Here is a 27,109-nt window from a genome sequence, read left to right on the forward strand (position 1 = left end):
GTCACTCCATGTCTTTACACCACTACTGGTCTTCCACACCCATGTGTGGCTTGTCACTCCTGTCGCTTGCTGCGTTTCCACAAAGAGTGTTTGATTTGTAGTTTTCCTTTTTTAATGCATTTTGGATTTATTTATATTTGAAGATGTTAGTAGAGAAAAACTGCCTCAAATTTTGCAAAAAGAAAGAAAGAAAGTGTCTTACTTTCATTTGAGGTGGTTTTTTCCTTTTTCAAAAAGAGCAAACGCTCAACACGGGAGATAAATAATGCTCAATTTTAATAAAATCTGACAAAGTGAATCTTTGCTTCATTTAACCGTTTCCGCCACCATCGTGATTCGTGATGGTGATGCGATCACTTGGTGGAAATAGCTCTTATTTGCACTTCCTCTTTTGTGGTATTTCTAGAATTTGCTGATGTTTTACCTGACATTTTATAGAAACACAGTTATTAACACCAAAAACTAGCGAATCCTGGATGAAGCCCAACCAGCAACTAGCAAGGAGTTGTACCCCCCCCCCCCTATGTTTTTTTTAAAGCTGGTCACCACATTGGGTACGAGTAAACTTAAGAGTTCAACATTTGTTTCTAAAGCATCAAGTGGGGTAACCCCTGCATCCCTCAGTGACCTTTCAGGTTTTCTGATGAGTCGAGTCTTTCCACCCCACCTTTCATCTCCTACCATGGAATGTTTTAAATCTAGACCTCTGGCAGTCGTCTGAATCAAGACTGTCAGGTTTGGCCTTTGTTTTAATAATTAAATTTAAAGGGGTTTCGTTTTGTTCTCTCTTAAGCAAAACACTTTTTTTTTTTCAAGTGTTTGTTGTTTTTAACTGTGTAGTAGAGATAAACCGAACAATTGAACCAATTAGCTGCAAAGAGACAGGTGAGCACCATGAGAACTGAGGAGCTGAGTAGGAGAGGAAACTGGGGGAAGAGGGCAGGGCCGATGGGGGCTGATTAACGGACCAGACACAGCTGAACACAATAACAAGACAGGAAGTAAACAAGATAAGACACATGAGGGAAGTACACAACAATAAACAACAGGAAATTCTCCCCTAAAAAAAACCATACTGACCACACGTAGAAGAGTTCAAAACAATCCAAAATAGAAGTACCATGCCATTGAGGGGAAGATATATATATTTACAGTACGCTGTACCAGACTGAGTGCTGAAAAATCATATACTGCTAAATACAAGATACTATTATCTATATAGACCATAGCCTTTCGCCCTGAGGCAGTGAGTGATTTGACAGGTAGCTCCCTTGTTTTCATTCGACTGATTTGCTAAAGCTCGTAGTTTACGTGTTCTGATTAGTTTGACGATGAATAATAAAAATGAGAAAAAACACACGCGCAGTACAATGTGCTCATACACACTCGTAGAGAGCAGCGAGGAGAAACTGAGGGATGCAGTTTATTTCAGTATTGAAAGGAAGACGGTTCTACCACTTCACCCTCCTGCATGGAATGGAGTGCGAAAGTTCATTGATGAGTTAACAAGTGTATTTTCGGGTTTCGAAAATGGCCAGATAGAAAACCAACACTCCCGATTCAAAGAGAGGTCCGAGTCCTGCTGCAAAGAATGATTAATAGCTACAAGAATGTATTGCAACACAAATAATCTATTAATTATCATTTACCAACAACATCATACCTCAGGACCCAGGGTACCTCATGTATATTATCCTATATTCAATGTGAGCGTGAGCCATCGGTGGTCAGATTTGTAGGAGATTGTAATAATATGATCATGTTTGCGTCAGTGTCAGATGTTTTTGTTGACAACCTTTGTTGATTTAGTACTTCAATTCATGTAAGTGCTGGTCAAAACAACAAATCCCATAATAACACCTTGTGAAGACATTTTTCTCACCTGGACCAGTGTTTAAGTTGGCCTCCTCATGTACATGGCTGTCAGCCAAATGCATGCTGCGTCGTGGTGTTGAAATGACACACACCCTTGCCAATGTTTCATGCTAAGTTTTGCTTTCTCTTCTACCCTCTGGTAGATAAACATTTTCACTTCAACTCATGTAGTTTTTTTTTCTGGAAACAAGAATTCCAAAATGTTGCAATACTATACACAGCTCTAGATGTGCCAGTGGGAAGCAAAACGCACACACACACACACACACACACACACACACACACACACACACACACACAAACAGATGAAGAGGGGTCTTGTGTTCTCGTGTCATTGCAGTGTCCTGCTATTTGGCACTTTGGCTTAAAATCAATGCAAAGTGATGGAGAAACAGGCCAGAGGTGATGGGAACCCCTCTTCAATGCAGGGATGGGAGACATTACGTGTCACACACACCCCGTCACACTATGCTCTATGCTGCCTCTGCACCAAACACACACATCCTCTTCTAGCAATCAATTAGTTCCACTTCTCGCAAACGAGAGGAGCCGGGTACAAGGGAACCCACTGTTGACTGATGTATCTATTAGAGAGCAGCTGACAAACACACAAACTCACTTGACTGATATTAGAGGAAACACTTCCAGCCTGTGTGTGTGTGTGTGTGTGTGTGTGTGTGTGTGTGTGTGTGTGTGTGTGTGTGTGTGTGAGATGTGATGAATGTTGCCTACTAATGTGTATTAATTGCCAGCAGCTGTTCTCCTGGTCTTGAATGTGTGCACTTTAATATTAGCTGCTGCAGAACAGAACTTCTGGGTTATATGATATAGTTTTATGAGGTCAATAATTGTTTATTAGGTCAATAACATTTACTACACTGGCATTTTCTTTGTTTTTGTAAAAATACACACTTCTAATCTCATGGTTGAACACACGTTTTCCAGGACTCACAATGAACTGTATATATCTGCCTGTGCACTTCAGTGTTATTGTTTTTCTAAGTCAGTTTGGATTGGAGTGATGTAGAATATGGCCAGAAAAGTTTTTTTTTTTTTTTCTTTTTTTTGAACACTGAAGTTGATCTTTGACTTTGGAATTAAAAATGCCATCACTTAAAGAAAATACTTGCTGCTGTTTGCTTTTGTTTGCCATCAATCGCAATTAGCTTCAAGCTAAATAAACACGGCTGGCTCCTTCTGTATTCCAGAGTGACAAAGTGATGCGGGAGGTTAAAAAGATCATCTTCGTGAGCTCAAGACATCCATTTGTGAGCGCTTCACAAGCAAAAGACACCTCATAGGGGGATATCATAAGAGTTGCTAATAATCCTTCTGCCGATGAGCTAATTGATTTATTCTGTAATCGTTAAAACTAATACTTGAGGGACACTCAATGTCCTAAATTTACTCTAAAATACACTTTGGGTTGAACAATCTCTTTACAAATGTCATGCCACATGTCACTTGACATGTGTGGAATTGTGTTTTAATAATAATAATAATAATAATAATAATAATAATAATAATAATAATAGGAATTAAAGAGTTCCCATCAAGATTGGTTGACAATACTGCTTGAGTTTAGATTTCTTGTGCTAAAGCAAATTTCTGAGATATGAAATTAGGATGCATAAAATGGACTAATGGAAAACCTGTAAAATAATGAAGACAATCCATAATTAAAATGAACCTGACATACAGACTATGATACAGAAACCGTCCATGCATGCACGCCCTTTGATTTTATAACCAGTGGTTTTCAGATTTGTCTCTAGGGTTTGTCTTGAAACAGAGCCCTCTGATGTGGTGCAGAAAGAATGAGTGATTGGAGGGATGAGTGAAAAGGAGAGTGAGAGGAGGTCTGGTTTTTCCTTATGGGAGAAATGTGGGGTACCACTGATGGCGTTGAAGAGGGTAACCATGAAGAAGTTTGGAGAGAGCGTGACTGATTTTCTGTGGGAAAGAGAGGAAGCGATTAAGAAAGAAAAGGATTGTTTTGGGTGACAGATAAAGTGAGAGGTATGTGGTGGTGGTGGGGGGGGGGGGTGAGCCAAAGTGGATTAAAACAGGGGGAAAAAATGAAAGTTGCCAAAAGAGAAAGATGAATAGAGAGAAAGCCACATGATGGAGAGAGAGAGAGGATGGAGAGATAATGCAATGAGGTAAAGGGGGTTTGATGAGGTAAGAGCCTGCGCCGTGTTTTGATTGGCTCAGCAGGGAAGATCTGTTAACAGGAACTCTTGATAAGCATCACCAGACAAGCGTGAGAGAAGAAGCTGTGAATGTGTGTGTATGTATGTGTGTGTGAGCGAGAGAGAGAGAACGACAGAAGCAAAAGAAAATGTAAGAAGAAAAATGTGGATATATAATATAGAAAGACATTAAAATCACTCCGAGATCATAGCAATCCTCTGTGGGATACCTCGCTGGCGTTTACACGATGAAACCACCAGAAGTCAGATGATCGCGGTTGTCTGGCGGTTTTAAACTGCTGCGGGAGTAAAGTGACATATCCAGAAGCAGTCACAGATTACAAGTCAGGAAATCCCAGGATTTACTCTGTCATGAGTTATTTAGCCTGTGATGGATCTCAGCGTTCAATAACAGAGTCTTAAAAGCTGACAAAGAACCATTGAACTGCAGCAGATAAAGGTTCTGCCAGCCAGGAGTGAAGCCCCAAAACCTGGGTCCGTGCCTTGGCCTGGGGGGGGGGGTCATGTTATTGCGAAACACATTTTCATTGCAGGATTTGAGGGCTCTCTTCAACTGGGGGCTCCATTACTTCCTCCTCCCCTGCATTTTGTAGACAAAATCCCTCAATAATTTACTCGGAAACACAACTATTAAGATCATGGTGGGTTTTTACAACATATTTTGATATCACATTACAGAAAATAAGTTAGTACAAATGCTTCTGGTGGTTTTTCCTTTTTTTTGTTGCACAAAATGGGAAATGGAAAACTTACTTCAGTGTGCTCAATGTAGCAATTTTGTTTTTGACTGTACTCAAGAGTCTTCCAATTAGCCAATTTCTTAGAAATTGGTCACAGTTGTAGCAGCGATTGAAACTTTTCACCATGTCATCACTTTTCTTTTTCCTGAGACATCTTGGATCCGAAGAGCTGTCGACAGATTTAAAAATGTCAGCCAAAGTGAATGACCCAACAAGAGATGATCTGATCCACATTAAAAAGGGTGGAAGTTCCTTTTTACAACACTCCCCTTTGGGAAAAGAATTTCAAAAAAGTTGTCCAGCAGCACTGGTATATTGTGAAACCTGATCCTGATCTTAAAATGACTTTGTAAAGATTCTGAGTTGACCACAAAAAAAAAGGACCAACTTTTTCTATCGGCCGTTCTTGACAGTAGTTGTAAATGAAGACAATGTACACAGTGGGATTTGACTTTGAAATGTCATACTTTCAACTCATCGGCAATCTGAATAAGAATCCATGAAAGAATACACCGCTGATTGAGAGAATCATCTCCTAAAAATGTAATCCATGTGATCAAATCCCTTTGGGTTTTGAAGAAGATAAAGTATTGTCGTCCGTTGTTGTTTCTGTTATCAGCTAAATCAGGTCTAATTTGCATTTGTTTTTGCGTCATTTCCAAAGTTTACTTAAAGTTTACTTGACAGTTCATAACACAGTTTGATGGAGTCTGATCATTCTGTCATTGTGCTCTCTGAGGCTTCAGCTTCTCTTTGACAGTCGGCTTTGATAACGTCCCAAATGAATATGCTCTGTTTCATGGGATCAGAGTGAACTAGTAAAGTTACAAGCGAGAGGAAAAGTCAGAGAATCCCTTTAAAACCGTGAATGTGTGCGGAAAGTATTGGTGCGGTCTATCGAGTAGATGCAGTAGATAATGTTTTTAATGAGATATTTCCCTGGATATGAGAAACTCAATACTTTTAAAGCAAAACTCTAACCACATTAGTAATTCTTCTTTAGGAGTATCTATAGGAGGAGGAGGAGGGGAACCCAGCATGCTTAAAATGAGGCAGATTCCAAAAATACTTGGCACACTGCAACAATACAGCAGAGATCTAATGATAGCCTGGGAAGACTGTCAGCAGTGTAATGATTCTTTATTTGTTGATGTCTGCGGTTGTGTGTGTGTGTGTGTGTGTTAGTGTGTGTGTGTGTGTGCGCGCGCGCGTCAGTCAAACGTTGAACAAAGAAACACACCGACTGTGTTCAGCTGAGATGGGAATACGCAATTTAAGCAGCAACTTATTGATCCTTGATAGGATGTGTGTGTGTGTGTGTGTGTGTGTGTGTGTGCGTGTGTGTGTGTGTGTGTGTGTGTGTGCGCGTGTGTACTTCTGGTATGTATTTTTCAGCATAGGCGGGTCTAATAGACTTCAGATGTGCCCCTACCGAAGTGACCCAACAATCACACTGATACCATCGTGTGTGTGTGTGTGTGCATAGTTTACCCTGCTTTTACCCAATTTGTACATTGAAGATGTCAGCATGAGATTAAGGAGTGAACCATCTCACTCTCGAAATCCTTTACTTCTCGTTCTCCTCTTACACACACATTCTAAACCTGTTGGTGGGATATTTCTACAGCTCAACAGCTGCAGGTCATCACTGCATGCAGACAAGTTTTTTTTTTTTTTATCACCACTATTAAAGAAATACACCTCAGCAGTCAAAAAAGATTACCCTTTGTGTCCAATGTGGCAGTGTGGGAAAGACAAAACACTTAGGGGTTTGTGACCTCGTGCTGGGCTGCATAGCTAAAAGTATCTCTAATTGTAAAAAGAAGGTGTGCTGTTAGCATTTTGCGAACCGAATTGTCCACTGCTGCAAGAAGTTTGAGGTAGAAAGTAGATGAACCGACTGAATTTTGACTATGTGTTAATGTTAGTTCTGTCAGTTTTTCCCTCGACTTGCAGTACAAGTGATGTGCAGCAGCCCTCCATCAAGGAAAGAGTCCGACTAATATTCCCTGCCTTGCCCTTTGCATTTGCCAATGATTGTGTTGACTTCCTGGGTTCTTTGCTGGTTGCCGTGGTATTTAAAAGGACATCACCATGCTGGCAGCGTTCACGGCTGTTCTGGCAGCAGATGAAGGGAGTTGGGTTGGTCCCACCATGACCTGGACAAGGCAGGAGATAAGACTGCTATTTTCACAAATAATTTAGAGTCACTAGGTACCTTAATGCCAAGTGGACACTAGAGGATTTTCAAGTTCTTACAAATGTGAGAGAGTACTGTCAAACAACAGATTTAACAGAAATAACTTCAAATGTGCATTTACAGAATTAAAATATGACCTTTATCCTGTTCCTGAGTCTTGATCTCAGAGAAACTGATCAAATTTGCTAATTAACTTTTTAATCAAGCAAAAACTGTGGATGAAGTCACATCTGAGAGGATGCAATAAGAATTATCCTCCTGGAAGTGAATTAAAAATAAAGTTTAATTGGCTCAAACGGTACGCGAGCTAATTACTGTAGCAAGCAACATTCAGTCGGTGGCGCGTCCCATCTCTCAGAGGCTGCTGCTGCCTCCTCTGCATAAAAACGTTCCTTTCACGGTAAAGGATTTCAGGCGTGATTTCAAATTGTGGAGCATGAAACGTATGTCCGTAAAACCCTCACTCTCCAGGATTGTTCGAGCAGATGATCACTTCTGAATAGCCTCCAATTGGGAAGGCCCCCCGATCGTCACGATGGGCCAATTGGCCCCATTATCCTCTAGTGTGCGGAAGACCTAAACTACATTTCTTTGGACTATTGGAGGAAACCAGAGCTCCAGGGGGAAACCCATGGAGACAAAGAGAGAGTGTTCAAACTCGGTACAAAAAAACCCAAACCTTAAAACATAATGGGAAAAGTGTTGAAGTGTTGCTGAGAACATGTTGCTTAAATGCTGTCAATCACAAATAATGAAAAATAAGCCGAGTCTTTGAAGGCAGCAGTGAGTCCTCACGTCTGTTCTGCTATGTTTGACAGACAGCAGGGCATGCTTTAGCTGGAATAAGCGGAACATTGACAGCGCAAATAAATCTCAGAATAACTTACAGCGCAAACATCTTTATGGAGAGTGAGGCTGCGTGATGCGATAGCTGAGGTTTGACACGTACAGGGAAACCAGATGCCCTCCAGTGTGTCGCTTTGGTTTGGCACGGCTGCTGTTTGTCAATGCAGCGTTGGCTGGCTGCCTTTAGGGAAATAAGACTCATTCAAGACAGATGTAGAGGTTCCCCTACAGATGCTCCGAGGAACAGTGTAGATGTAGAGGCTCTTAAATGTGGATAAAAGAGAGACAAGGCAGGAAAAATCTAGTAGCACAGGCGAGGGAGACAGGAAGACAGATGGACAGACACCGGGGATGAAACTGAAGACGCATTTCAAAGAGCTTGAAAGCAAAACCAGGAAGTTGAAGATGAAGAGCCAGAGCGTGATGGAGAGAGGGTTTAAATGGATAGGTGGGAAAGAGTTAAGGATGGATAGGCAGCAGGGAAGAGAATGGTGAGAGGTGAGATCATGCAGCTAGACAGAAGCTCTTGGTTCTGTTTTTGTACTTTGTTGTTTTTCAAGGATTTCTGTTTGCAAGGATAATGTATTGTATATATTTGCTCCTGAGAGTCTCCGTCTCTGCCATCGCAGGGACACATGGAGTGAGGACATTACTTAAAGTGATAATGCACTCATTTATAAATCTGGTTTAGCCAGTCTAGTCAGAAAGAAAACTGCAGTAGGTTGAATTTGGCAGCGTGGCCTTGTTGTGGGACCTCCATGTCCTTCTGTGAGCTTACATGGGAAGCCTAAGGCAGGGAGAGCAGCAGCAGTAGCAAAGACCCTAGAGTCTGCAACCATAGCAACAGAAGTGACATTGATTAAGTCAGATACAGAATGTAAAAGAGGAGTTGGGGTGGAGTTGGATTGCAAGGCGGAGTACAGAGGAAGCAGGAAATATAGGCAGAAGCTTAAATAAGGTTCCTTGACTGACAACTGAATGCATGGAAGGAGATAAGTTGGCCGCCAGCTGAAGAGGCCAGGCTCAGGTCAGCTGATATAGCAGGGATTTGACCAGAGCTCGGCTTCGCGCCCTGAGCTATTCTCTCAGTCCTTCACTTCCAAATGGAGACGCCGACTGTCTTCTTCATTCTCTGGTGTTTTTATTCTCTGTGTTTTGGTCCATTCGCATGACCACAACCACACCACCTGCGGGCTACCATCTATTTGATGGGTGAGATCAGCTCAGCTTCAGCGTGCAAACATGAAAGTGGGGTTTAAAAAAAAGCATCATGTTCAATTCATATTCGGATACACAAACATTTGAAAGCTGTGCTGGTAACCACACACGAGCCATCTTCCACCATCTTCCCTGTCTAAACAAAGGAGGTGTGCTGCAAACATTAGCTCTCCACACTTTGTCCACACACACTGTCATCCCACCACACACACTCAGGCTCGACATGGACAAGAATGACAAGGGGACTGAGGTCATCTCAGAGTTGGATTAGAGCTGGTCATCACATGTCGAGCTGTCTGCCAACGCTGATAAACCTCGTCATGAAAACAGATTTAAACGTACCTCTCGGAATATGGAATATGGTAGGAGTTAAAGTTTAATATGTTAATCAAAAACTGCTAAAAAGCTGCAGTTAATGAGCAACTACTGTATACGGAGAAAAGTAGAACATTTAGCATAAAAGTGAATATTAAAAGGGTGGCACGGATCGAGACACTTGAAAGTAAAAACGTTTTGTCCATGACTCCTCATTAGAAAGTGTTCTACTTGCCCTGCCAGTCCCAATACGTCCATCATAAATAACTACACTTCTGCCTCTCGTGTGGCTTCCTCTGCCTCTCTTTCTGCTCATTATTCCTGCTCTCCTGCCAACTGCTGAAAGCCACAAAGCCTCCCTCACCACTCCGACTTTATCTTTCTCTCCGTACACTATATCCCATGATGTCTCCCTCATGCTTGTGTATCTCCTATATTCTCTTGCCAGCAGCTTTGAAGTCTTATATCCAGTTTTTTATAAAATATAAAACCACCCCCGACACACACACACCGTCTTCAGAAGGTTTTATTTTTCATATACATCATTTAAAAAGGCGTCAGTGTTGCTTGGTCTCGGTGGAGGATTGTGTTTCACCAGTCGTCTTTTCATCACAGGCTTTTTGTTTGGCTTCTGTAAATTCCCCATTAGTGAGCCTGGATACAGAAAAGACATTGTCGTGTTAAAAGCGTCCTACCCTCGCACTAAAAGTTTCTGGTAATGAGGGTAATGTAGGGTGAGGATGTTCGAATGTGCTCATCTGTGTGTGCCTGCAGGCAAACAATTCGAGCTGGAATAAGGGGAAGAAACATCCCAGGCGTGTTCTCGTGTGTGGGATAATGTTGAATTTCGAGTCGCAAACCGAGAACCCGCTTGATGCCCCTTCGTTCCTCAGGTTGGTTTGAGGATGTCAGCTTAAAATGGAGGAGCAAAAAAAAAAGTCAGTCACGATGCCCAATTTGTAGCAGTCGCCCCACCCTCTCTGCTGATGTGGGGATGAGGCCTCATCATGATGTGAGATTCACACTTGTCCTCCAAGAGCAGCGTCCAGAACTCCTTCCCTCATCTGGGGATTTGAACCAGTAACACAGACTATGGACAAAATGAGAATCTGAACTTAATTAAGAAGAAATTAGTTTCACAATCTGAGAATCTTGGGCGGGGGTGCAGTGGTTAGCACTGTCCTCACACAGCAAGAAGGTTTCTGTGTCATCAGCTTTCTGTGTTGAGCCTCCATGTTCTCCCTGTGCCTGCGTGGGTTCTCTCTGGTTCTCTCTTGTTTGAGAAGAAGAAAAGACTTGCTTGTAATCCTGAGCGTGCGTGCTTTCACTCAGTTTTTGGTTGTGTAAACTTCAAATAGTGATGCTTTAATGTTCACGCCCTCAGCGTGCGATACCAACGCTCGTCAAGAGGAACGTTATTGTTTTTGATGAGAACGCGTTGGAGCTGCTGCTTGGATTTCAGCAGAAACTTGATAAATGGCGCGTGTGTACGGAGAAGAGTATTTAGAGGAGGTACCCCGCGTTGATCTGAACTCCAATTCAACCTGGTTTCTACCGCTCCTGCCGAGTTGTTGCATCGACCTTTTGACTTTGAAGCTGCTGCCAGATCAGAGGCGAGAAGCCAGGTGCAGACTGCTGCTCTCCCACTGACGGGTACATGGGAGTGCGTATAATGAGCGCATGTGCACTTGTAAATTCATACACTCTGTAAACCCATGAACCACACAATTTAGCTTTGCGAGATAACCTGCACCTGCAGGTTTTTTGAACCCAAACATTTTTGTTTGCTATATTCAAATGTCACTCATTTAATCTCTGTTTAGTAAAATGATGTTTTCATCCATGGAATTCATTGCTTGACCAGAAATTCCAAATTGATGTGTATCTAACCATTTCTTTCCTGTGCGTTTAACTTTGCCCGCTCTGTTGTCTCATGTCTGCAGACCTGCTGTCCACCAACAGGTCGTCCATCTTCAGCGGTCATCACGGTCAGTTCTCCCTCTCCGCCGTCTTGCTGGATGAGTACCGTGATCGCCTCTTCCTTGGAGGGAAGGATGTCATGTACTCCGTCCTGCTGGGACCTGCTGCCAGCACCGAGTCCAAAGAGGTGAATCTTTCAATAATTCTATGGCTGAAGAATTACAGCCATAGCGTAGGATTTGTCATAAATCAACCATGAATATGGTAAAACAAACCTTTCATCATGAGTGGTATCACAACAGCAAAAGAGCACCAGCGAGGATGGACCCCCCCCCCCCCCCCCAAAATTACAAATCTTGAATCAGTCTTAAGATGAAACCCCCTGTCACTACAGACTGTATATGCACCACACGCCATTACTTTGACACATTTGCGTTAATATGTAATCAGAGGAAATCTTGCACAGTTAAACACATCCATTACAACATGTCTGACTCGCTGTACAACTGTTAAGCCGATATCTAAATATTCCTAACATAAACAGACCTGTTCAGGGGACAGCTCAGTCAAATTACCCAGACGTACTTCACTTTGTTTGCACTTGTACATAAATGCTTATCCCAAATGCTTTCATCTCTTTAGAAAAGGAACCAAAAATATACATTTGTGCCACTGACTTTTTTTGATGGAGCACGAATACACATCCTCTTCATATAAATAATGAAAATTAATTATGAAGACCTTACTAGATATTTAGTGGAATCTCATCCATGCTTGAAAGGATTCATGAAGAACATGTGTCGCCAATGTGTTTTACTCAATTTATTTGACAGATGTGTAAATGTATCATAAAGTTTTAACGGCACAAGATTTGACGAGAGACACTTCTAACCGTCTGCATGGGGGCCTGGGTGATATGACAATTGTTCACACTTCCACTCTTTTCTTCTATTTTGTACATAAATCACAGTGAGTGCAGCGTTGACACAGAGGGAGGACTGAAGTGTTGCATCACACGTACCGTCATGCCAGAATGTTTAGTCACACACACTTGGAGCCTGCTAACAATGAGAGGGAAAGATAAAGATCGTTGGATGTTTGATTTTGAGCTGATAACGGTACAATATAACTTTTTTGTATCGGGCGAAAACAAAGAAGGCTTTTCACTGTAATGAAGCTGTTGAGCAAGATTACCACGACGTGTATGACATCTTTGTTTGGATTTCAGAAAGTGTGTTATCAATTGTGAAACATGAATATGAAATATCAGGTTTGAAATATCTTACTGGCCTTTGAGTTTCTTTTGGAAAGCTTCAATTATGGGGGGGGGGGGGGGGGGGTGAACGAGTTTAAATTAAAACAGGATTTAATTTCATCTCCATGTGTAGCTATAGAAGAAAAAGCTTTGGGGGAAAAAATGCTGATGTTTCCTTTCATTGAGGCAACAGTGCACTTTGTGTTCCAGTAAACTCGTTCTCTAGAATAAAAATATCTGCCTCTATTAGAGAAATCCTTTGTGTGCGTCACCACTTCAAGAGTAGCAGTGTGTGTGTGTGTGTGTGTGTGTGTGTGTGCACGTACATATTTGTGTGTGTTGCTTCGCTCATACATGGGTCAAAGAGTGTGATGACACACAAAAAGACAGGTTACCCACCTTATCCTTTTCATTGTTCTCCGTCTGGGCTGGCGATCGTAACGTCATATTGTTAATTTTTCACTGTGTTTTGGTCTTTTCTAATGTGTGACGGTAGAAACATGAAAGTAAGTCATAATTTCGCCCCCCCCCCCACCACACACACACACACACACATTCTTGCAATGCATCCAATGAAACGGCTCCATTTTTTGGGAAAAGACTTCCGATGCTTAAGAATCTAAATTACAATGAGTTGAAAACGTGTGAAATCTGTCGTGAGATCATAACCCAACAGAACCTTCTCAGTGTGAAGAGTCTCATGGCAAGTCTTCCCACTGCCAGACCAGTGAAAAGTGAGAGCTGGCGGGACTGAGTGTCACTCCGCCCCCAAGGCTTTGATTAAACACAAGTTGATGGCATTGAATCCATCACCCAGTGTGTTTCTGTCCAGCTTTAAACTGGATTCAGGTTCTTTTTCATCAAAACTGGAATTAAATGAACTGTTCCCTTTCCCAATTGCTCAGAAAAAAAATTCTAATTCATTTCATGTAAATGTTTCAGGATGAAATACCCCGGTTTCTCTTTACAAAAAACATACGTCTAATTGGTTTCATGTAAATGTGATATTGTTCAGTTTTAATGTCATGCAGTTCTAACCTGGAGATGTGGTTGGCACGTTGTACGATGTGAAAACTGGTTAATTCAGCTCAGTGTTTGGTTACTGTCAGTGTGTTGTGTGTTGCAGCGGTTCCTTGGAGGTTTTAACGATGGCTTCTGTCCCAGATTAGTGCTGTTTATTTCTATAATAATCTATTTGGCCTCAAAGAATACACATCGCACCAGAAGACATGCAAGTGGCCATGTTTCTCCTGAGGGGCTGTTGAATTGAGAAGTGCAATGGTTTTTAAATATTATGGTTCAGGCAATTTTAGTCTCGTTGCATCATAAATAAGTTTATTACATTACTCCAGTTATGGGCAATGGAAAAGCAACCGCTAAAATGAGCCTGAACAGCAGCTTGATGTTGCAACTCAGAGGAGTTCAAGTCCAAGTAGTTCTCTAGTGTTTTAGGTTATGAGTGCACAAAGATGATCCAAAACTACTCAAGTCATTTACATGACGAATCAAAATATCATAACATCTATCTGCAGAGAATATATCATGACACAATACCCAGAATTCCCAAAGTGGGGGTTCACCCAAAAAATAAAATAAAAAAATAAATAAATAAAAACAATCTGTAGTTACTTCTAAATCCTCCAGAAACTCAGCAGACATGTGTGTGATTAGAAATGTGTGCCGTGTTAGCCTAGCCACTGGTGGCGATTCATCGACAGTAAAAAAGAATCCATATTAGCAAGAAGTCTCTCACATTGCGACTGTTTTTTTTCATTCTCATATTGAGAGGCTCAATACAAAATACAGCTACAGCAAAATGTGACAGCCTTTGAGGGGTAAACAGCAGGAGGGTAAATGTTTTGGGGGGTACAGGACTTAAGGTCTGGGAATCACTGAGGGGGGTGTACTGGATATTCATAGTCCTCACCCTAAGAGCTGTTGGCCTCATAACTCCCACACAGGAGCAGAGGATAAAGATATTCGCGACAGCTCTTACAGGGCAATGCCACAAGTCCTAGTCTGATAGTTCCATTATGTAACTGCATCATCTCTGCCGAGGAGGTAATAAAATCACTGCTGTTGGTGCGTCTGTGTGTTAGCAGGAGATCTGAAATCATTGTTCTTCCATGTTCAATCAAAAGTGCGTCCGACTTTTTAAGATTAGGATCTAATGATGTCATAATGTCTTGGCGGATGTATTAGTTCTCCGTGTGCTCTCTAGTGCCAGTACCTGGCACAAGAACAGAGTTTCTGTCTGTTATTTTGGCTCACTTCGTAAGTATTGTTTAAACCGGACTACTGGCTCTTGAGGTTTATGAGCAGGGGCGGATTCGCTGTCAAAAATCATGATCATTTCAAGTTTGAACTTCAAGGACACGGCACGTTCGTGACCACCCTGCCCGGCTCACTTGTTTCCAGATTTCTTTGCAGTTAACATAAACAAGTTCAAAGATCAAAGCCATAGCAAATATGATTCATGTTTTAGGGTGGATTAAAAAGGTCAAGAGAGACAGGGTGACACAGTGATGAAGAGCCAAGAAACAGTTACGCAGAGGAAGGAACAGAGTTGGCAGGAGGAGGTTGGCCGTAGTTCCTAAAGTGTGCAGAGTGGAAAGATGGATGTAATATTGCAGAACAGTGACTCAGACCATCTCCTGCCAGGTTCTAGACAGTAGATCAGTATCAGTGAGGCATTCAGTCAGGCTGTTGAAGGTCACGTTGTGTGTGTGTGTGAGCCAGCCTCTCAACGGGCCCACGGCCAGCATCATGACAAGGGAGTTGTTCCACAGATCCAAGCCAGGTTTTAGACCTGCCCAAACATACACTACATTAATTGCAGTCATGCATGAAAGAAGTGATTAATTCTAGAGGAATCCAACAACTGAAAGTCAGCTTTTGAGGCAAAATCTCCAGTTAAAAAAAAAAAAAAAAAAGCAAATTCTATGAAAACAATCACTCAATCTCACAAACATTTGTGACAAATGTGATCTTAATTATTTCTAATCAGGTAATAAAGCTAAAAACTGCCATGACCAGAGTGCTGATGTTCTAAAATAGTGGAGAGAGTTCTATCGTTGCTCTAGTGATTAAGGTTCATGTGCTTTGAAGACATTCAAACTGTCAAGAGCGCTAAGCATAAGGTAAAATTAAAGTCAGACCCAGTCTTTGCAACGTACCGTTAGAACGCCTGATACCAATGAGATTTGATGCCGTTTCAGAGAATTTGCTTTTCTCATCTTTTGACACTAAATTACAAGCAAAAGTTTGGGCTTAGCCTTTCCAGACATTTCACGAACTCTTGCATGGAAAAGAGACACAACCTCTGACACTGAATATGAACCATAATATTTTCAGCAATGATTAACGCAACGTGAGCTTTTAGTAATTCTAACAGCAGACTTTAAATGGTCTTGAACTGAACGCACTTTTAAAATCAAGACCTTGCAGCTTCTGTCTGTAGTCGCATCTACAATGGCCCAGAGTGCACACCTTTCATGTCTTTGGCTCTTAGTTACCCTCAGATAGTGCTAGCAACACCCGCTGTGACAGATATCACAGCTTTCCTGTCTGACATCTCATAAGCAGTAAGATGAAATACCCTGAGCTAAAAGGCCGTTTTTTTATTCCCACAAAGACTCCCTCAGTGTTTCCCTCTTCTGTTTCCTCTGACACAAGAAGCTACAGTAATAAAATAGATCTGGGTGGTTTTTCAATCGAACATTTGTACGGAACATTTAACTGGGCATAAATGGCGAGTGTGTCAGGTTACAGATTTATTGTAGGATGAGTCAGCTGTGCTGGCTGCCATGACTTGGGGTTTTATCACAGAGGGTCTAAAATCGCCATCATAATTTAGGGTGTGACGGACAAAATGGGAGAGAATGCGCCTCAGTTTTGAGCCAAGAACATTCAATGTGTGTTTGTCTCTGTTTTCTTACCCATCAATTTATGATTTCAATGACCCCGAGACACCAGCTGAACTTTAACCTCACAGCCAAGTCTTGAACTGCTCTCTGAAAGTGAAAATCACTCTCATGAGCATGTGTGTCAGCTCAGATTGATCCAGCTGTACATTTATAACATGCACACATGCATTACTGTCTCATTGTGTTCACTGTGTTTGAAATAATGGGGAGGGGGTCTGTTTTCCTCCCTGGTTTCTATTCTCTCCGTTAGCCAAAACAAAGCCAGTTTCCTCCTGAACCAGACAAAGACTCATTGTCTGATCTGTAACTCTCTGGTCTCCAGGAGACTCCAGCACTATCCTCTACGGTGGCAGTTTGATTTCATGTTTCATTTGCAGAATGCTTTGTGAAAGGCAGTCTCATTGTTTCACAAATTCCAGATTTCTTGCTTATCTAAGATGCGCCTCTTCCACTTGGGTTGAATTTAATTGACAGAATCAGAGGAAAGAGGTTTTCGTAATCGGGAAATCTTGGATCTGCTCTGTGAGAGCTTGAGCTGGAAATAGAAAAGTTTAGTCTATTTCAGTTTTGGAAAGTTCCAGATGGTCTTATAAGGATATTAAAGATCCGATTGAACAATCTTTTGCCTGTCCACTGCCAAAGGTCTTATTTGCTTTGTAGGCTCAAGATGTAGATGGTGTTGAGGGGACTGAGCAATGAGCAAGGGCAGGACCTTCAGTCAGATATTGGTTTGGCTTCAGACGTGTGACGAGTTAACAAAACCTGATTTATCCAGGATTAATATTAGCTTTGGTGAAGTGCTTATCTCAGGGAAAGACCTCAAGACAACAGCCACAATATAAATGTCGGCTGCGAGCAAAGTTGAAAAATTAGCTTCAATACAACATGTGACATCTTAGTCCGAAGATGGATGCCAACACACAACCTTAGCCAGAACAAGGTTGGCGTACAGTGTTTCAGTGATACCCAGTTCCTGGTGTTGTTGTTGCAGTATCCTAGCAGTAAATCTACCATTAAACTTGGTGGAGGTGAGTAGCATAAGCCAAGGAAGGCCTTTGGGCAGATCCATTCAGAAACTCTCTGTTAACGTAGTTTGTCTTCGTCTGCTGCTTTTGTTGCATCTGCACACACAGAGAGCAGAGTATCTTCTGGACAGTCAACCTTCCCTCCACTCAACCGTGTCCACGCGTTTTTAGTCACGCAAAGGTTCCTCATGGTTTCTGATTATAAAGTTGTCATCCCCATTGTGATTATCTAAAATGTAACTTAGGTGAAAACAAATGTGCATATGGGTGTCATAATTGTCCTGAATGATTCATGAGTCTCAAATGTCTCAAATCAAGGTTTCAGCATTATTGGCCAAAATGAAACTCAAAAAAATCCCAGAACTCATCATTCCAGGTCTTTTCCACTTCTTGCCTCTAACTGTGGTGACATATTTTCATGTAATATAAAATTCCGTGAATGACACTTGCAAATGTGACTGACGAAGTTTGCATTAGTTCAAAGATCTGATGACTGTTTCTCTCTCACCCAATAGATCTATTGGCCCCCGTTACCTGGCAACAGGGAGGACTGCATTCAGAGGGGGAAGGAGCCTCAAGTAAGTGATGGGTGACTACCTATGAGGGGATGGGATCAGTGTCATGGGTGTCTGTTTGCATGCCATCCCAAAAAGCTGGGGATGGATTTTGATGACAGGCGGTAGAATGTTCCTCAACCTGAAGTCTCTCATTTGATTAGATGTCTGAAACCGGATCAAGATCTGGTGATGTCATATGGTGCTCTCCAAGTAGTCTACCTTCTAGTTATAAATATCTGTAGCTGTTGGCCTGCGATTGTGAACCTGTCCGTGTGTGAAGAACCATGAACTGGGCATCTTCTTTTTTCCCCCCCATTACGAGGACACTTTCAACTCACTGGCTCGTGTTATCAACTTATCACTGCGTCTGTTCGTGTCCAACAACATTTCATCGCCCCTGTATACATTCCTCCAATATTTGCTTGGCATTCTGTCTGAGCCCTCATTCTCTCACTGTGCTTGTTTTGATGTTAGCTCAGTAAATCAGCATTCATTACTGGCATCAAACAAACTTTGACAGACATGAGGAGAATCTTGCAGTCACTCCTGCATGCGTGCTGGAGCCAATGTCGTGCCTTTGAGTGCTCTGTTAGATTTTTCCTGATGTAATCACCAGCTGGTTTTAACTCTTAACCGTACCAGTCTTGGCGTGTACATTCAGATTTCCATTCCCGTTGCCAGTAACCACCATACAGTGTGATTTAATATTATATGATAAAACAACCAAGCTAGTGCCTAATTCGGTTTAATTGGTTAATGAATAATTACTGCTTAGTCCTTAGAAACAGAACAGACTGCCAGAATTTGGGTAATTTTAACTCAAGCATACACAGAATATCGTTAAGTGCTGAGCGTCGCTCTCGTGAAGAGCAGACAAGCAACTCTCCATGCCACTTCTGCTCTCCAAATCTGGGCTTGTTAAGAGGGTCCCTACAGGCTTCAAGAGGTTTTCCGGAGGCTGGCCATCTCACCCTCTGCTCCTGTTTCCTGTATCTTGAAGTTCATGCCCGGATTATTTCGAGATTTAATTTCTGTTTAGAGAGACATTTTAAAAGATTTCAGAGAATACAGAATACAAAATAGGAATGCATTTGAAGAACTGCAAGTTCCTTTTAGTAATAAAACTCCGCCCAAAGGGCACATGAGGAATGCAGAATGTGCCTCTGGCAGTACCTAGTATACAGTAAAAGACATCCAAACTTGATGAGAACGCATGGAACAGAGCTGCTGTAAATGAAGACTTTTACTGGTTTTGTGAAGGAGGGATGGGAGTGCACCTCTTAATGAATGCTCTGAACGGGGGGGGGGGGGGGGTTTAAGAGATGAAAAGGATTTACAAGGAGGTTCCTGAATTTGTTTTAAGACAGATGAAGCTCAAATAATGTCCAGAAACAAACATGTTTTTAATGAGGTTTCAGGTTCAGAAAAAAAAAGACAACCCAACTGTGAAAAGGCCGTGTCAGCATTTTGAGGCATCCACCTCCTCACAAGCCGATTCAGCTTGGTCTGCTGGAGGAGGAGGAGGAGGGGTAATTAAGTATGTTGTCTCTTGGGACGAAACATCCAGTCACTCTTACCGAAGGCAACAGTTGATTGTTGAATGAACAGACGTGTAAAAGGGAGACATGAAGGAAGGAGTACTTAGTGAGGATCTTCTGTGGCGTCATTCAATTGGACCTCATTTGTTGAAGCTCTTAAGTTAGTGCTGCACAGAATTTATTGTCTGGCACTGACTGTTATGTGCCTCCACATACAGAGTTGGAGAGTGTTTAGTAAGTCTTTGTATCCTCTTGTGACCAGACACTCTCCATCTGGATCAGGTTAGTGTGTGTGTGCATATATTCAGTTTGAAGCAGCAGGTGTGTCCTTGGTGCCTTATCAGTTTTAATTGCCGTTTCCTCTGTGTGCACCTAAGCTTCTGAACTTTGGAAACTGTCACAATGTATGAACAGAAATATCTCACAGTGCAACTCTACCTGACTTACTCCCAAACAAGTCGTGTGTGCCATAGAATTGTTTGTCTTATGTTAAACTACACAGACTTCTTCCGGCATTCCTTCACATCTCTGGCTTTGTGTTTCTGAAATTTTAGGTGTCAAATCAGATGGATTGCCGTCGTATTTCGTGGCATCTGCAGAGCTAAAGACACGCACACATTCCACTTGCTGTCTGTGGTGGCCAAACAACACAAGTTTGACTTGGTGGAGAGGTGAAAGGGCTTCGTTGTTTTTTTGGACCTGCGTGTTCAAAAGAAAAGCAAAAAAAAATGTTTTTAATTCAAGGCAAATGTCGGAAAAATGATATTAAAAACCTGGAGAAATATATGCTACTGAAGCACTGCAGCTGCATGACAGCATCAGTGTTAAACATCGGTTGACGTCCTTTTTATCTCTGCAATGAAAGTTTCTGTCACCACAGCCCTTTATTGACAAGCGTCCAGCACTGTCAACAGTTTTAATGATAGCGCTGCCTCTCGGAGTCACAACCTCGTGACCTTCACCGTCATTAATTACAGCTCAGACAAATAAATACCAGTGGAAGGGGAGGCAGCGTTCCGCCACAGCCAGGCGTGTTCTGTCCTGCTGTAGCTGTCAACACACTTCTCTGTCTCCTTGTTTCTTCTATGTGCAGTCAGATGAAACTATCCAGCCAATATCACTAATGGGCTGAAACAACAGTCCAATACAAAGTCGAGCATGAACTTTTTGAGCAGAAAAGCTTATTTGACCTCTGCAAGTAGACCAGTACGTGTTATACTCTGCAATTAAAAAGGTGCACAGGCAGCCAAAAAAAATTCAGTTTTCCTTCACTGGTTTGCACTTTAAAAAAAGAACCTCACAACTACCACTACAGGATTTCTGGATTATTGCTAATAATAAAGATTTTCCTTGATTTGCTAAGATAGTGTGAAAAAACCCAGACCAACCATGGTGCCTCTACTTCTGAAACATGTCTACCTGTTCTGCTGTCTTGAACCAATCAGGAGGAGATCTCAGTAATTACCCCCCTTGCCACAGGCACTACATGCTAGTTTTCTGATACAAGTCTGTTAAAAAAAAAAAAAAAAAGTCCTGGGGGCTTCAGGTATTCACGTACATTGTCAAAGATCAACCCCATTTGGGAAGCGCTTAAGAGCCCAACGCACTGTTACGAACAGTTTAAAACCAGCTGACCATGGGGAATGTGGGACAAATTCACGAAGGAAAAAGGAATGATCAATGTGATTGATTCACATTTCAGGACAAGTGAATGTCATATGAATGGAATGTGGCTGGGACAGACACTCAACTCCCAGTGGTTTTATTTCGTTTTCCTGCAGTCTCATTTCTGCATGTTAAAACTGTTGGACTTTTCCGTCTATTGTAAACAGTGACAATAGGCCTCAACCAAGATCAGAAAAAAAATTAACTTTGCTAAGTGTTGCTTTGAAATTGTCACTTTACTTGTGGTGCAGGCATCATAGACAAGCCAAGTCAGGGGTTTAGGTTTTATTATCCAAAACGACTGACTGTAACATGGTGGCATTTTAAAAAAAAGTAGAGAAACAACTCATCTCACTTAGGTAAGTTTTTCTCTCCATGAATAAATGTTTTCAATGTCTGAAGATCAAACAAGAGTACTCCAAATAAAAACTTGAACCGCTGCTGAGAGCAGAGACTTGGACAGAGCAGTTCATCCAGCTGTGGAGCTTTGATCTGTGAATCTGTCTTTGATTGGGTTTGTGCCGAAGGTTCAACTGACTACGTGTTGTCCTGTCGAGTATATTTTGTGGTGTTTGTGTCCATATCCTGTTAGTGTTCTCCACTGAACATTGATTGTTTATATTGGACACTGCTGTCTGAGTCCAAATTTGCTTCTCCCTGGCTCTGGTCACACCTCAAGGAACGTGTCCTCTTTGCAAACTCAGTCTTGGAACCCATCCCAGACAGATTTAGTTAAAAGAGAACCTAACCACAACACTGGTGCATATACGATCACAATCGCAAGTTACAAAACCTCACACCCACGTGATACTTTGTAGAAAGTTTAAATATCAATGCGATAAGAGAAACTTAAACTCAGATAAAACCTAAAGACTCAGATTACTTACCCGAAATAAACAAGACTAATTTGCAGAATCAGAGTCGTTCGCTGCTGCTTACGTGTCCTTTTTCTGAATCCACCAGAGAGCAGTTCCTCTGCCACAGGCTGGATCCTTCAGACAGGGGGTCCTCTAAGAACATCCTGATTCAGCGTTCACGTGGGCAGCCACAGCAGTGTTGGCCTTCAGTGTCCTGACAGACTTATCAGCATCATCTTTGGCAACGATGGGGACATCATTGTCCAGATGATCTTCAGCGGGATGAAACTGTAGGGCGTCCAAGTCATGTAGTCCATCAACCCTTTCATCCAATCAAAAAAAGATTAATTATTTGCCTTGAAGTTTGGTTTTTAAAGAGTGACACCATAAACCTAGAATCCTGATCCAGGACCTCATTGTCTGACATCTCGGACCACAAACTTCAAAGTCAGCTCTCCCTTTCTCTGCATGTGTGTCTTTGACCGTTACCACAGCCTCACCTGCTGCGTACGCCAAAGCTTCCTTGGGTCTCTAAGAATAAAAAGGTGTTTCATAAATTCATAATAAGTAATAATTCATAGTAATAAGTTGATTATTCTTTTGGATTCCACACCTTCATCCATTTGTCCTTAGTTGGGCATCTTAAGCACCCATCAAGAGTATTTGAGTTGATGCAGCAGATTAAAAGAAGGGAAACCAAACATTCCGCACACTGTTCATGGAAGACAGAGGTCTTGGCAGTGTTCGTATTTGTTTATGTTAATGACCTCTACGACTATTCTGGGAATATGGGGATAATCTGATGTTAAAATGCTATTTATACTTCTTTTTCAAACCCTTAAACTGTCTTTTGTGGGAAGATTCAAAGCTTGAAGGGGAATGGCAGGAGGGTAATTCTGGGAAAGATTATATGGGGTCAGCTAAGCTTCCCTTCAAAGTCAGAAGGTTCATAAAAGAACATTGGGGGCTTTTGTTCGCACTTGCCAGCCCTGATCGTGGATATGCTTTCCACGCACTGATTCAAAGTCTCCATTTGCAATCCTGGCAAGATGTTACAACTGGTCCGAGATCTCCCTGAGATACCAAATATTTTCTGTTTTAACACCACTCCCTTTTATTGCCACTTCATCTCAGTAAGACCACACAAACCCTGAATCCCAGGGTGAGAGAACTCAGCCGTATTTCTTTGTCAGCATTTCGTTCCGCTCTTCTTGACTCTTGTAAGCCACAGAGATCTCTGGAAAGTCTTTGAATAACATACATAATAAACCTCTATCAGAATGCTTTTTGCATGACTTAGTGAAGGTTTTTAATCAGAAGCCAGTGTTGGTGAAGTAATTGATGGTAAAAAAAAATAAAAAAAAATAAAAATTAGAAGTTTCATGGAGGAAAATCCCTTTTCTTGTTAAAACCACAGTGTGTGTGTGTGTGTGTGTGGGGGGGGGGGGGCTTGACATGTAATAAACCATTTCTTGCACTGCAGTGACATGGTTTACATCAGGTCTCCATTGCAACAAAGCACTTGAAGAAATGATCAGTGTTTGCGTTTGTGTGTGGTCTGCATCTCTACATTGCAGTCACACACACACACACACACACACACACACACACACACACACACACACACACACACACACACACACCCCAACTGTCAGATTTACAAGACAGTCATGTACAACATTTGCACAGAAAAAAAGACAACCACACATTGCACTTGTATACAAATTGTGCAGACATAAGAAACATGTGCACCTCATTCAACTAATCCGATTTACTATGGGGTGAATACACGTCTTGTTAATGACACACAGCTGATCTGCTTTCTCTAAACTGACAGTCCGCCGCTGATGTCACAGACAGGAAGGAAGTTGTTGTGGCCTCAGCTTCCTGCAGACAGCATACAATACTGACCTCATCCCTGGTTTTCTCTCTTAAAATATGCTCGAGTGACACTGGGGTTTTTACAGTTGTCATCCTGAAAGGCTTTTTAAATTTTTATTGCATTTGACGGTTTGCCACCTTATGTTGCCTGGTAAGTCATTTTTATTTGTATAGCGCCAAACAACAACAAAAAGTTCTGACACGTAAGTAAAGCAGGTCCAGCACCGTAATCCTTCAAGGATTTGACACCCAACAATTCTCCATCAGCAAACAGATCCTGCAACAGCGGCAATGAAGACCTTCCTTTTATCAATCTCATTCACTTCATTTATATGGCGCCAAATCACAACAAGTGTCATCTCAAGGCACTTTACACAGAGCAGGTCTAGAGCCTCACTCTTTAATTCGAATGAAAGAGACCCAACATTCCCACATGAGCAACCGCTCAGTGACATTGGCAAGAAAAAAAAAACAAAAAAACAAACCACCCTTTTAACAGGAAGAAACCTCAGGCAGGACTGGGCTCGGTGTGGGCGGCCAGCTTCCTCGACCAGTTGGGGTTGAGAAGGAGAAGGAGAGAGAGAGGGAGGGACGGAGACGAGAGAGGAACACAGGGCGAGCGAGTGGTTGGTCCAGGACAGGAAGCGATCGACCCAACGTCTACAGCCCCAGGTGACCTGCAGAGCAAGAGAGCACAGACAACTCCGGGGAAGAAGTTTAGGTTAATGATGCATTGATACGTGTGGATGTTTATGGATAAAGATGGATAGAAAAAGAGGAGTAGAAGCTCAATGCATCATGGGAGTCCCCCTGGTAGTCTTAAGTCTATAGCAGCATAAACTAGGAGCTGGTCAAGGATAAGCCTGACCGGCCTTAACTATAAGCTACTGTATATCAAAAAGGAAGGTTTTAAGCCTACTCTGAAATGTAAATAGGGTGTCTGCCCCCCAGACCGAAACTGAAAGATGGTTCCACGGGAGTGGAGCCTGATAACTGAAGGCTCTGCCTCCCACTCAATATAGAGACACTAGGAACGACAAAGTACCTGCACGCTGGGAGACACTAGGAACCACAAGTACCTGCACGCTGGGAGACACTAGGAACCACAAGTACCTGCACGCTGGGAGACACTAAGAACCACAAGTACCTGCACGCTGGGAGACACAAGGAACCACAAGTACCTGCACGCTGGGAGACACTAGGAACCACAAGTACCTGCACGCTGGGAGACACTAGGAACCACAAGTACCTGCACGCTGGGAGACACTAAGAACCACAAGTACCTGCACGCTGGGAGACACAAGGAACCACAAGTACCTGCACGCTGGGAGACACTAGGAACCACACGTACCTGCACGCTGGGAGACACTAGGAACCACAAGTACCTGCACGCTGGGAGACACTAGGAACCACAAGTACCTGCACGCTGGGAGACACTAGGAACCACAAGTACCTGCACGCTGGGAACGTAGGGCTCTGGTCGGAAGGAACTTTGAGCCCTTTCAGATATGATGAAGCCTGACCATTAAAAGCTTTAAAAGTGAGAAGCAGGATTTTAAACAATTCTGAATTTTACTGGAAGCCATTGCAGAAAAGCTGAGACAAGGTCTCTCTCCCTGGTTCCTGTCAATTCATGTACAGCTGCAGTGCAGAGTTTTAACGACTTGTTCGTGCAGCCTGATAATAAAGAGTTACAGTCGTCCAGCCTAGAAGTAACAAATACATGGACTAGTTTTTCAGCATCACCTTGAGACAGAATGTTTCTAATTTTTGAGATATTTCATAGATGAATAAAGGCAGTCCATGAATTTTGTTTATATACTGGTACACTTAACAGTCAAAAGTTAAAAGTCAGGCCTTTGTCTGTATTGCATGCTTGTAGTTCAGATAACTGCTGGCCTTCATCAGGCTTTGATAAATATAACTGAGTATCATCTGCGTAACAATGGAAATTTTATGGAGCGTTTCTGAATAATGTGACCTAAAGGAAGCATATATGCATATATAAAGTGAAGAGTATCGGCAATGCCAGTTGAGTTCAGGTCTCTGTAGCAGGATTTGATGGTCAATTGTGTCAAAGGCAGCACTCAGGTCTAACACGACGAGCGCAGACACAAAGCCATCATCTGATGAAATGAAGAGGTCATTAGCATTTTTTTTTTTTTTTTTTACCAGTGCTGTGATGGGCTCTAATACTGGAATGAAAATCCTCAAGTAAACTATTGTTATGTAGGAAGTCACACAGCTGATTAGCACTGCTTTCTCCAGGATTTTAGAGAGGAAGGGGAAGTTCGATATCGGTCTGTAGTTGAGTAGAACCTCAGGGTCTACAGTTGGGTTCTTAAGCAGTGGTTAAATGACAGCTACCTGAGGGACAAACTACCTTAAGCAGCCTAGTAGGAATCGAATCCAAGAGAAAGGTTAGGTTTTAATGAGGTAATCAGTGAATTAAGCTCTGTATTGTTAATTTGATAAAAGTGGTCCAAATAAACCCGGTTTAACAGCAGTTTGTTGCAAAGTTTACAGGTAAACTAGAAACTATCAAGGGCAAGGGCAGGAGCTGATGAATTTGACCCCTCGTAGTTAATATTTTCTCATTAAAGAAACTCAAAGTCATCACTAATGAGAGCTGAAGGAATACAGGTGTCTACAGAGTTATGACAGTTTAGGCAGGATGCTGAAAAAGAAACTTGGGACCGTTTTTATTTTCCTCTATTAGTGTTGAATAATAGGCAGCTCTGGCATTACTGAGGGCCTTCTTATACATAGTAAGACTAGTAAGACTATTCCGCCAAGCTAAACGTGATTCATCGTGCTTGGTGGAGCGCCATATTCTTTCCAGTTTTCATACCTCTCGCTTTAGTGGCTTAGTGTTGGAATTATACCACAGAGCTGTTCTGTTTAATTATATTCTTTTTTAAACCAGCAATGGAGTCGAAAGTTGTTCGTAGTGAACCTGCTGTATTATCTACTATGTGATCAATCTCAAAATGACTAAATTCAGAATAAGGGATCTCTGTTGTCGTGAGACATGGTATTGAATTTAATATAAGTGAATTACTTCCTTAAATTTAGAGA

General features: G+C 42.1%; 1 protein-coding gene across 2 annotated transcripts in view; it reads left to right on the top strand.

The window, feature by feature from the left end:
- sema3g (semaphorin 3G) overlaps positions 1-27,109 on the top strand; it is a 61,086-nt gene that overhangs the window by 7,381 nt on the left and 26,596 nt on the right. For both annotated transcript variants that reach the window (XM_086214227.1, XM_086214228.1), the window contains exons 2-3: positions 11,351-11,514; positions 18,049-18,111. In XM_086214227.1, coding sequence (XP_086070353.1) covers positions 11,351-11,514; positions 18,049-18,111 — 227 coding nt within the window. The remainder of the gene's footprint in view (positions 1-11,350; positions 11,515-18,048; positions 18,112-27,109) is intronic.

Source organism: Aulostomus chinensis, chromosome 9 (assembly GCF_037954235.1).
Source record: "Aulostomus chinensis isolate RoL2024-O1b breed Wild chromosome 9, RoL_Achi_v1.0, whole genome shotgun sequence".
NCBI classification, from domain to species: domain Eukaryota; kingdom Metazoa; phylum Chordata; class Actinopteri; order Syngnathiformes; family Aulostomidae; genus Aulostomus; species Aulostomus chinensis.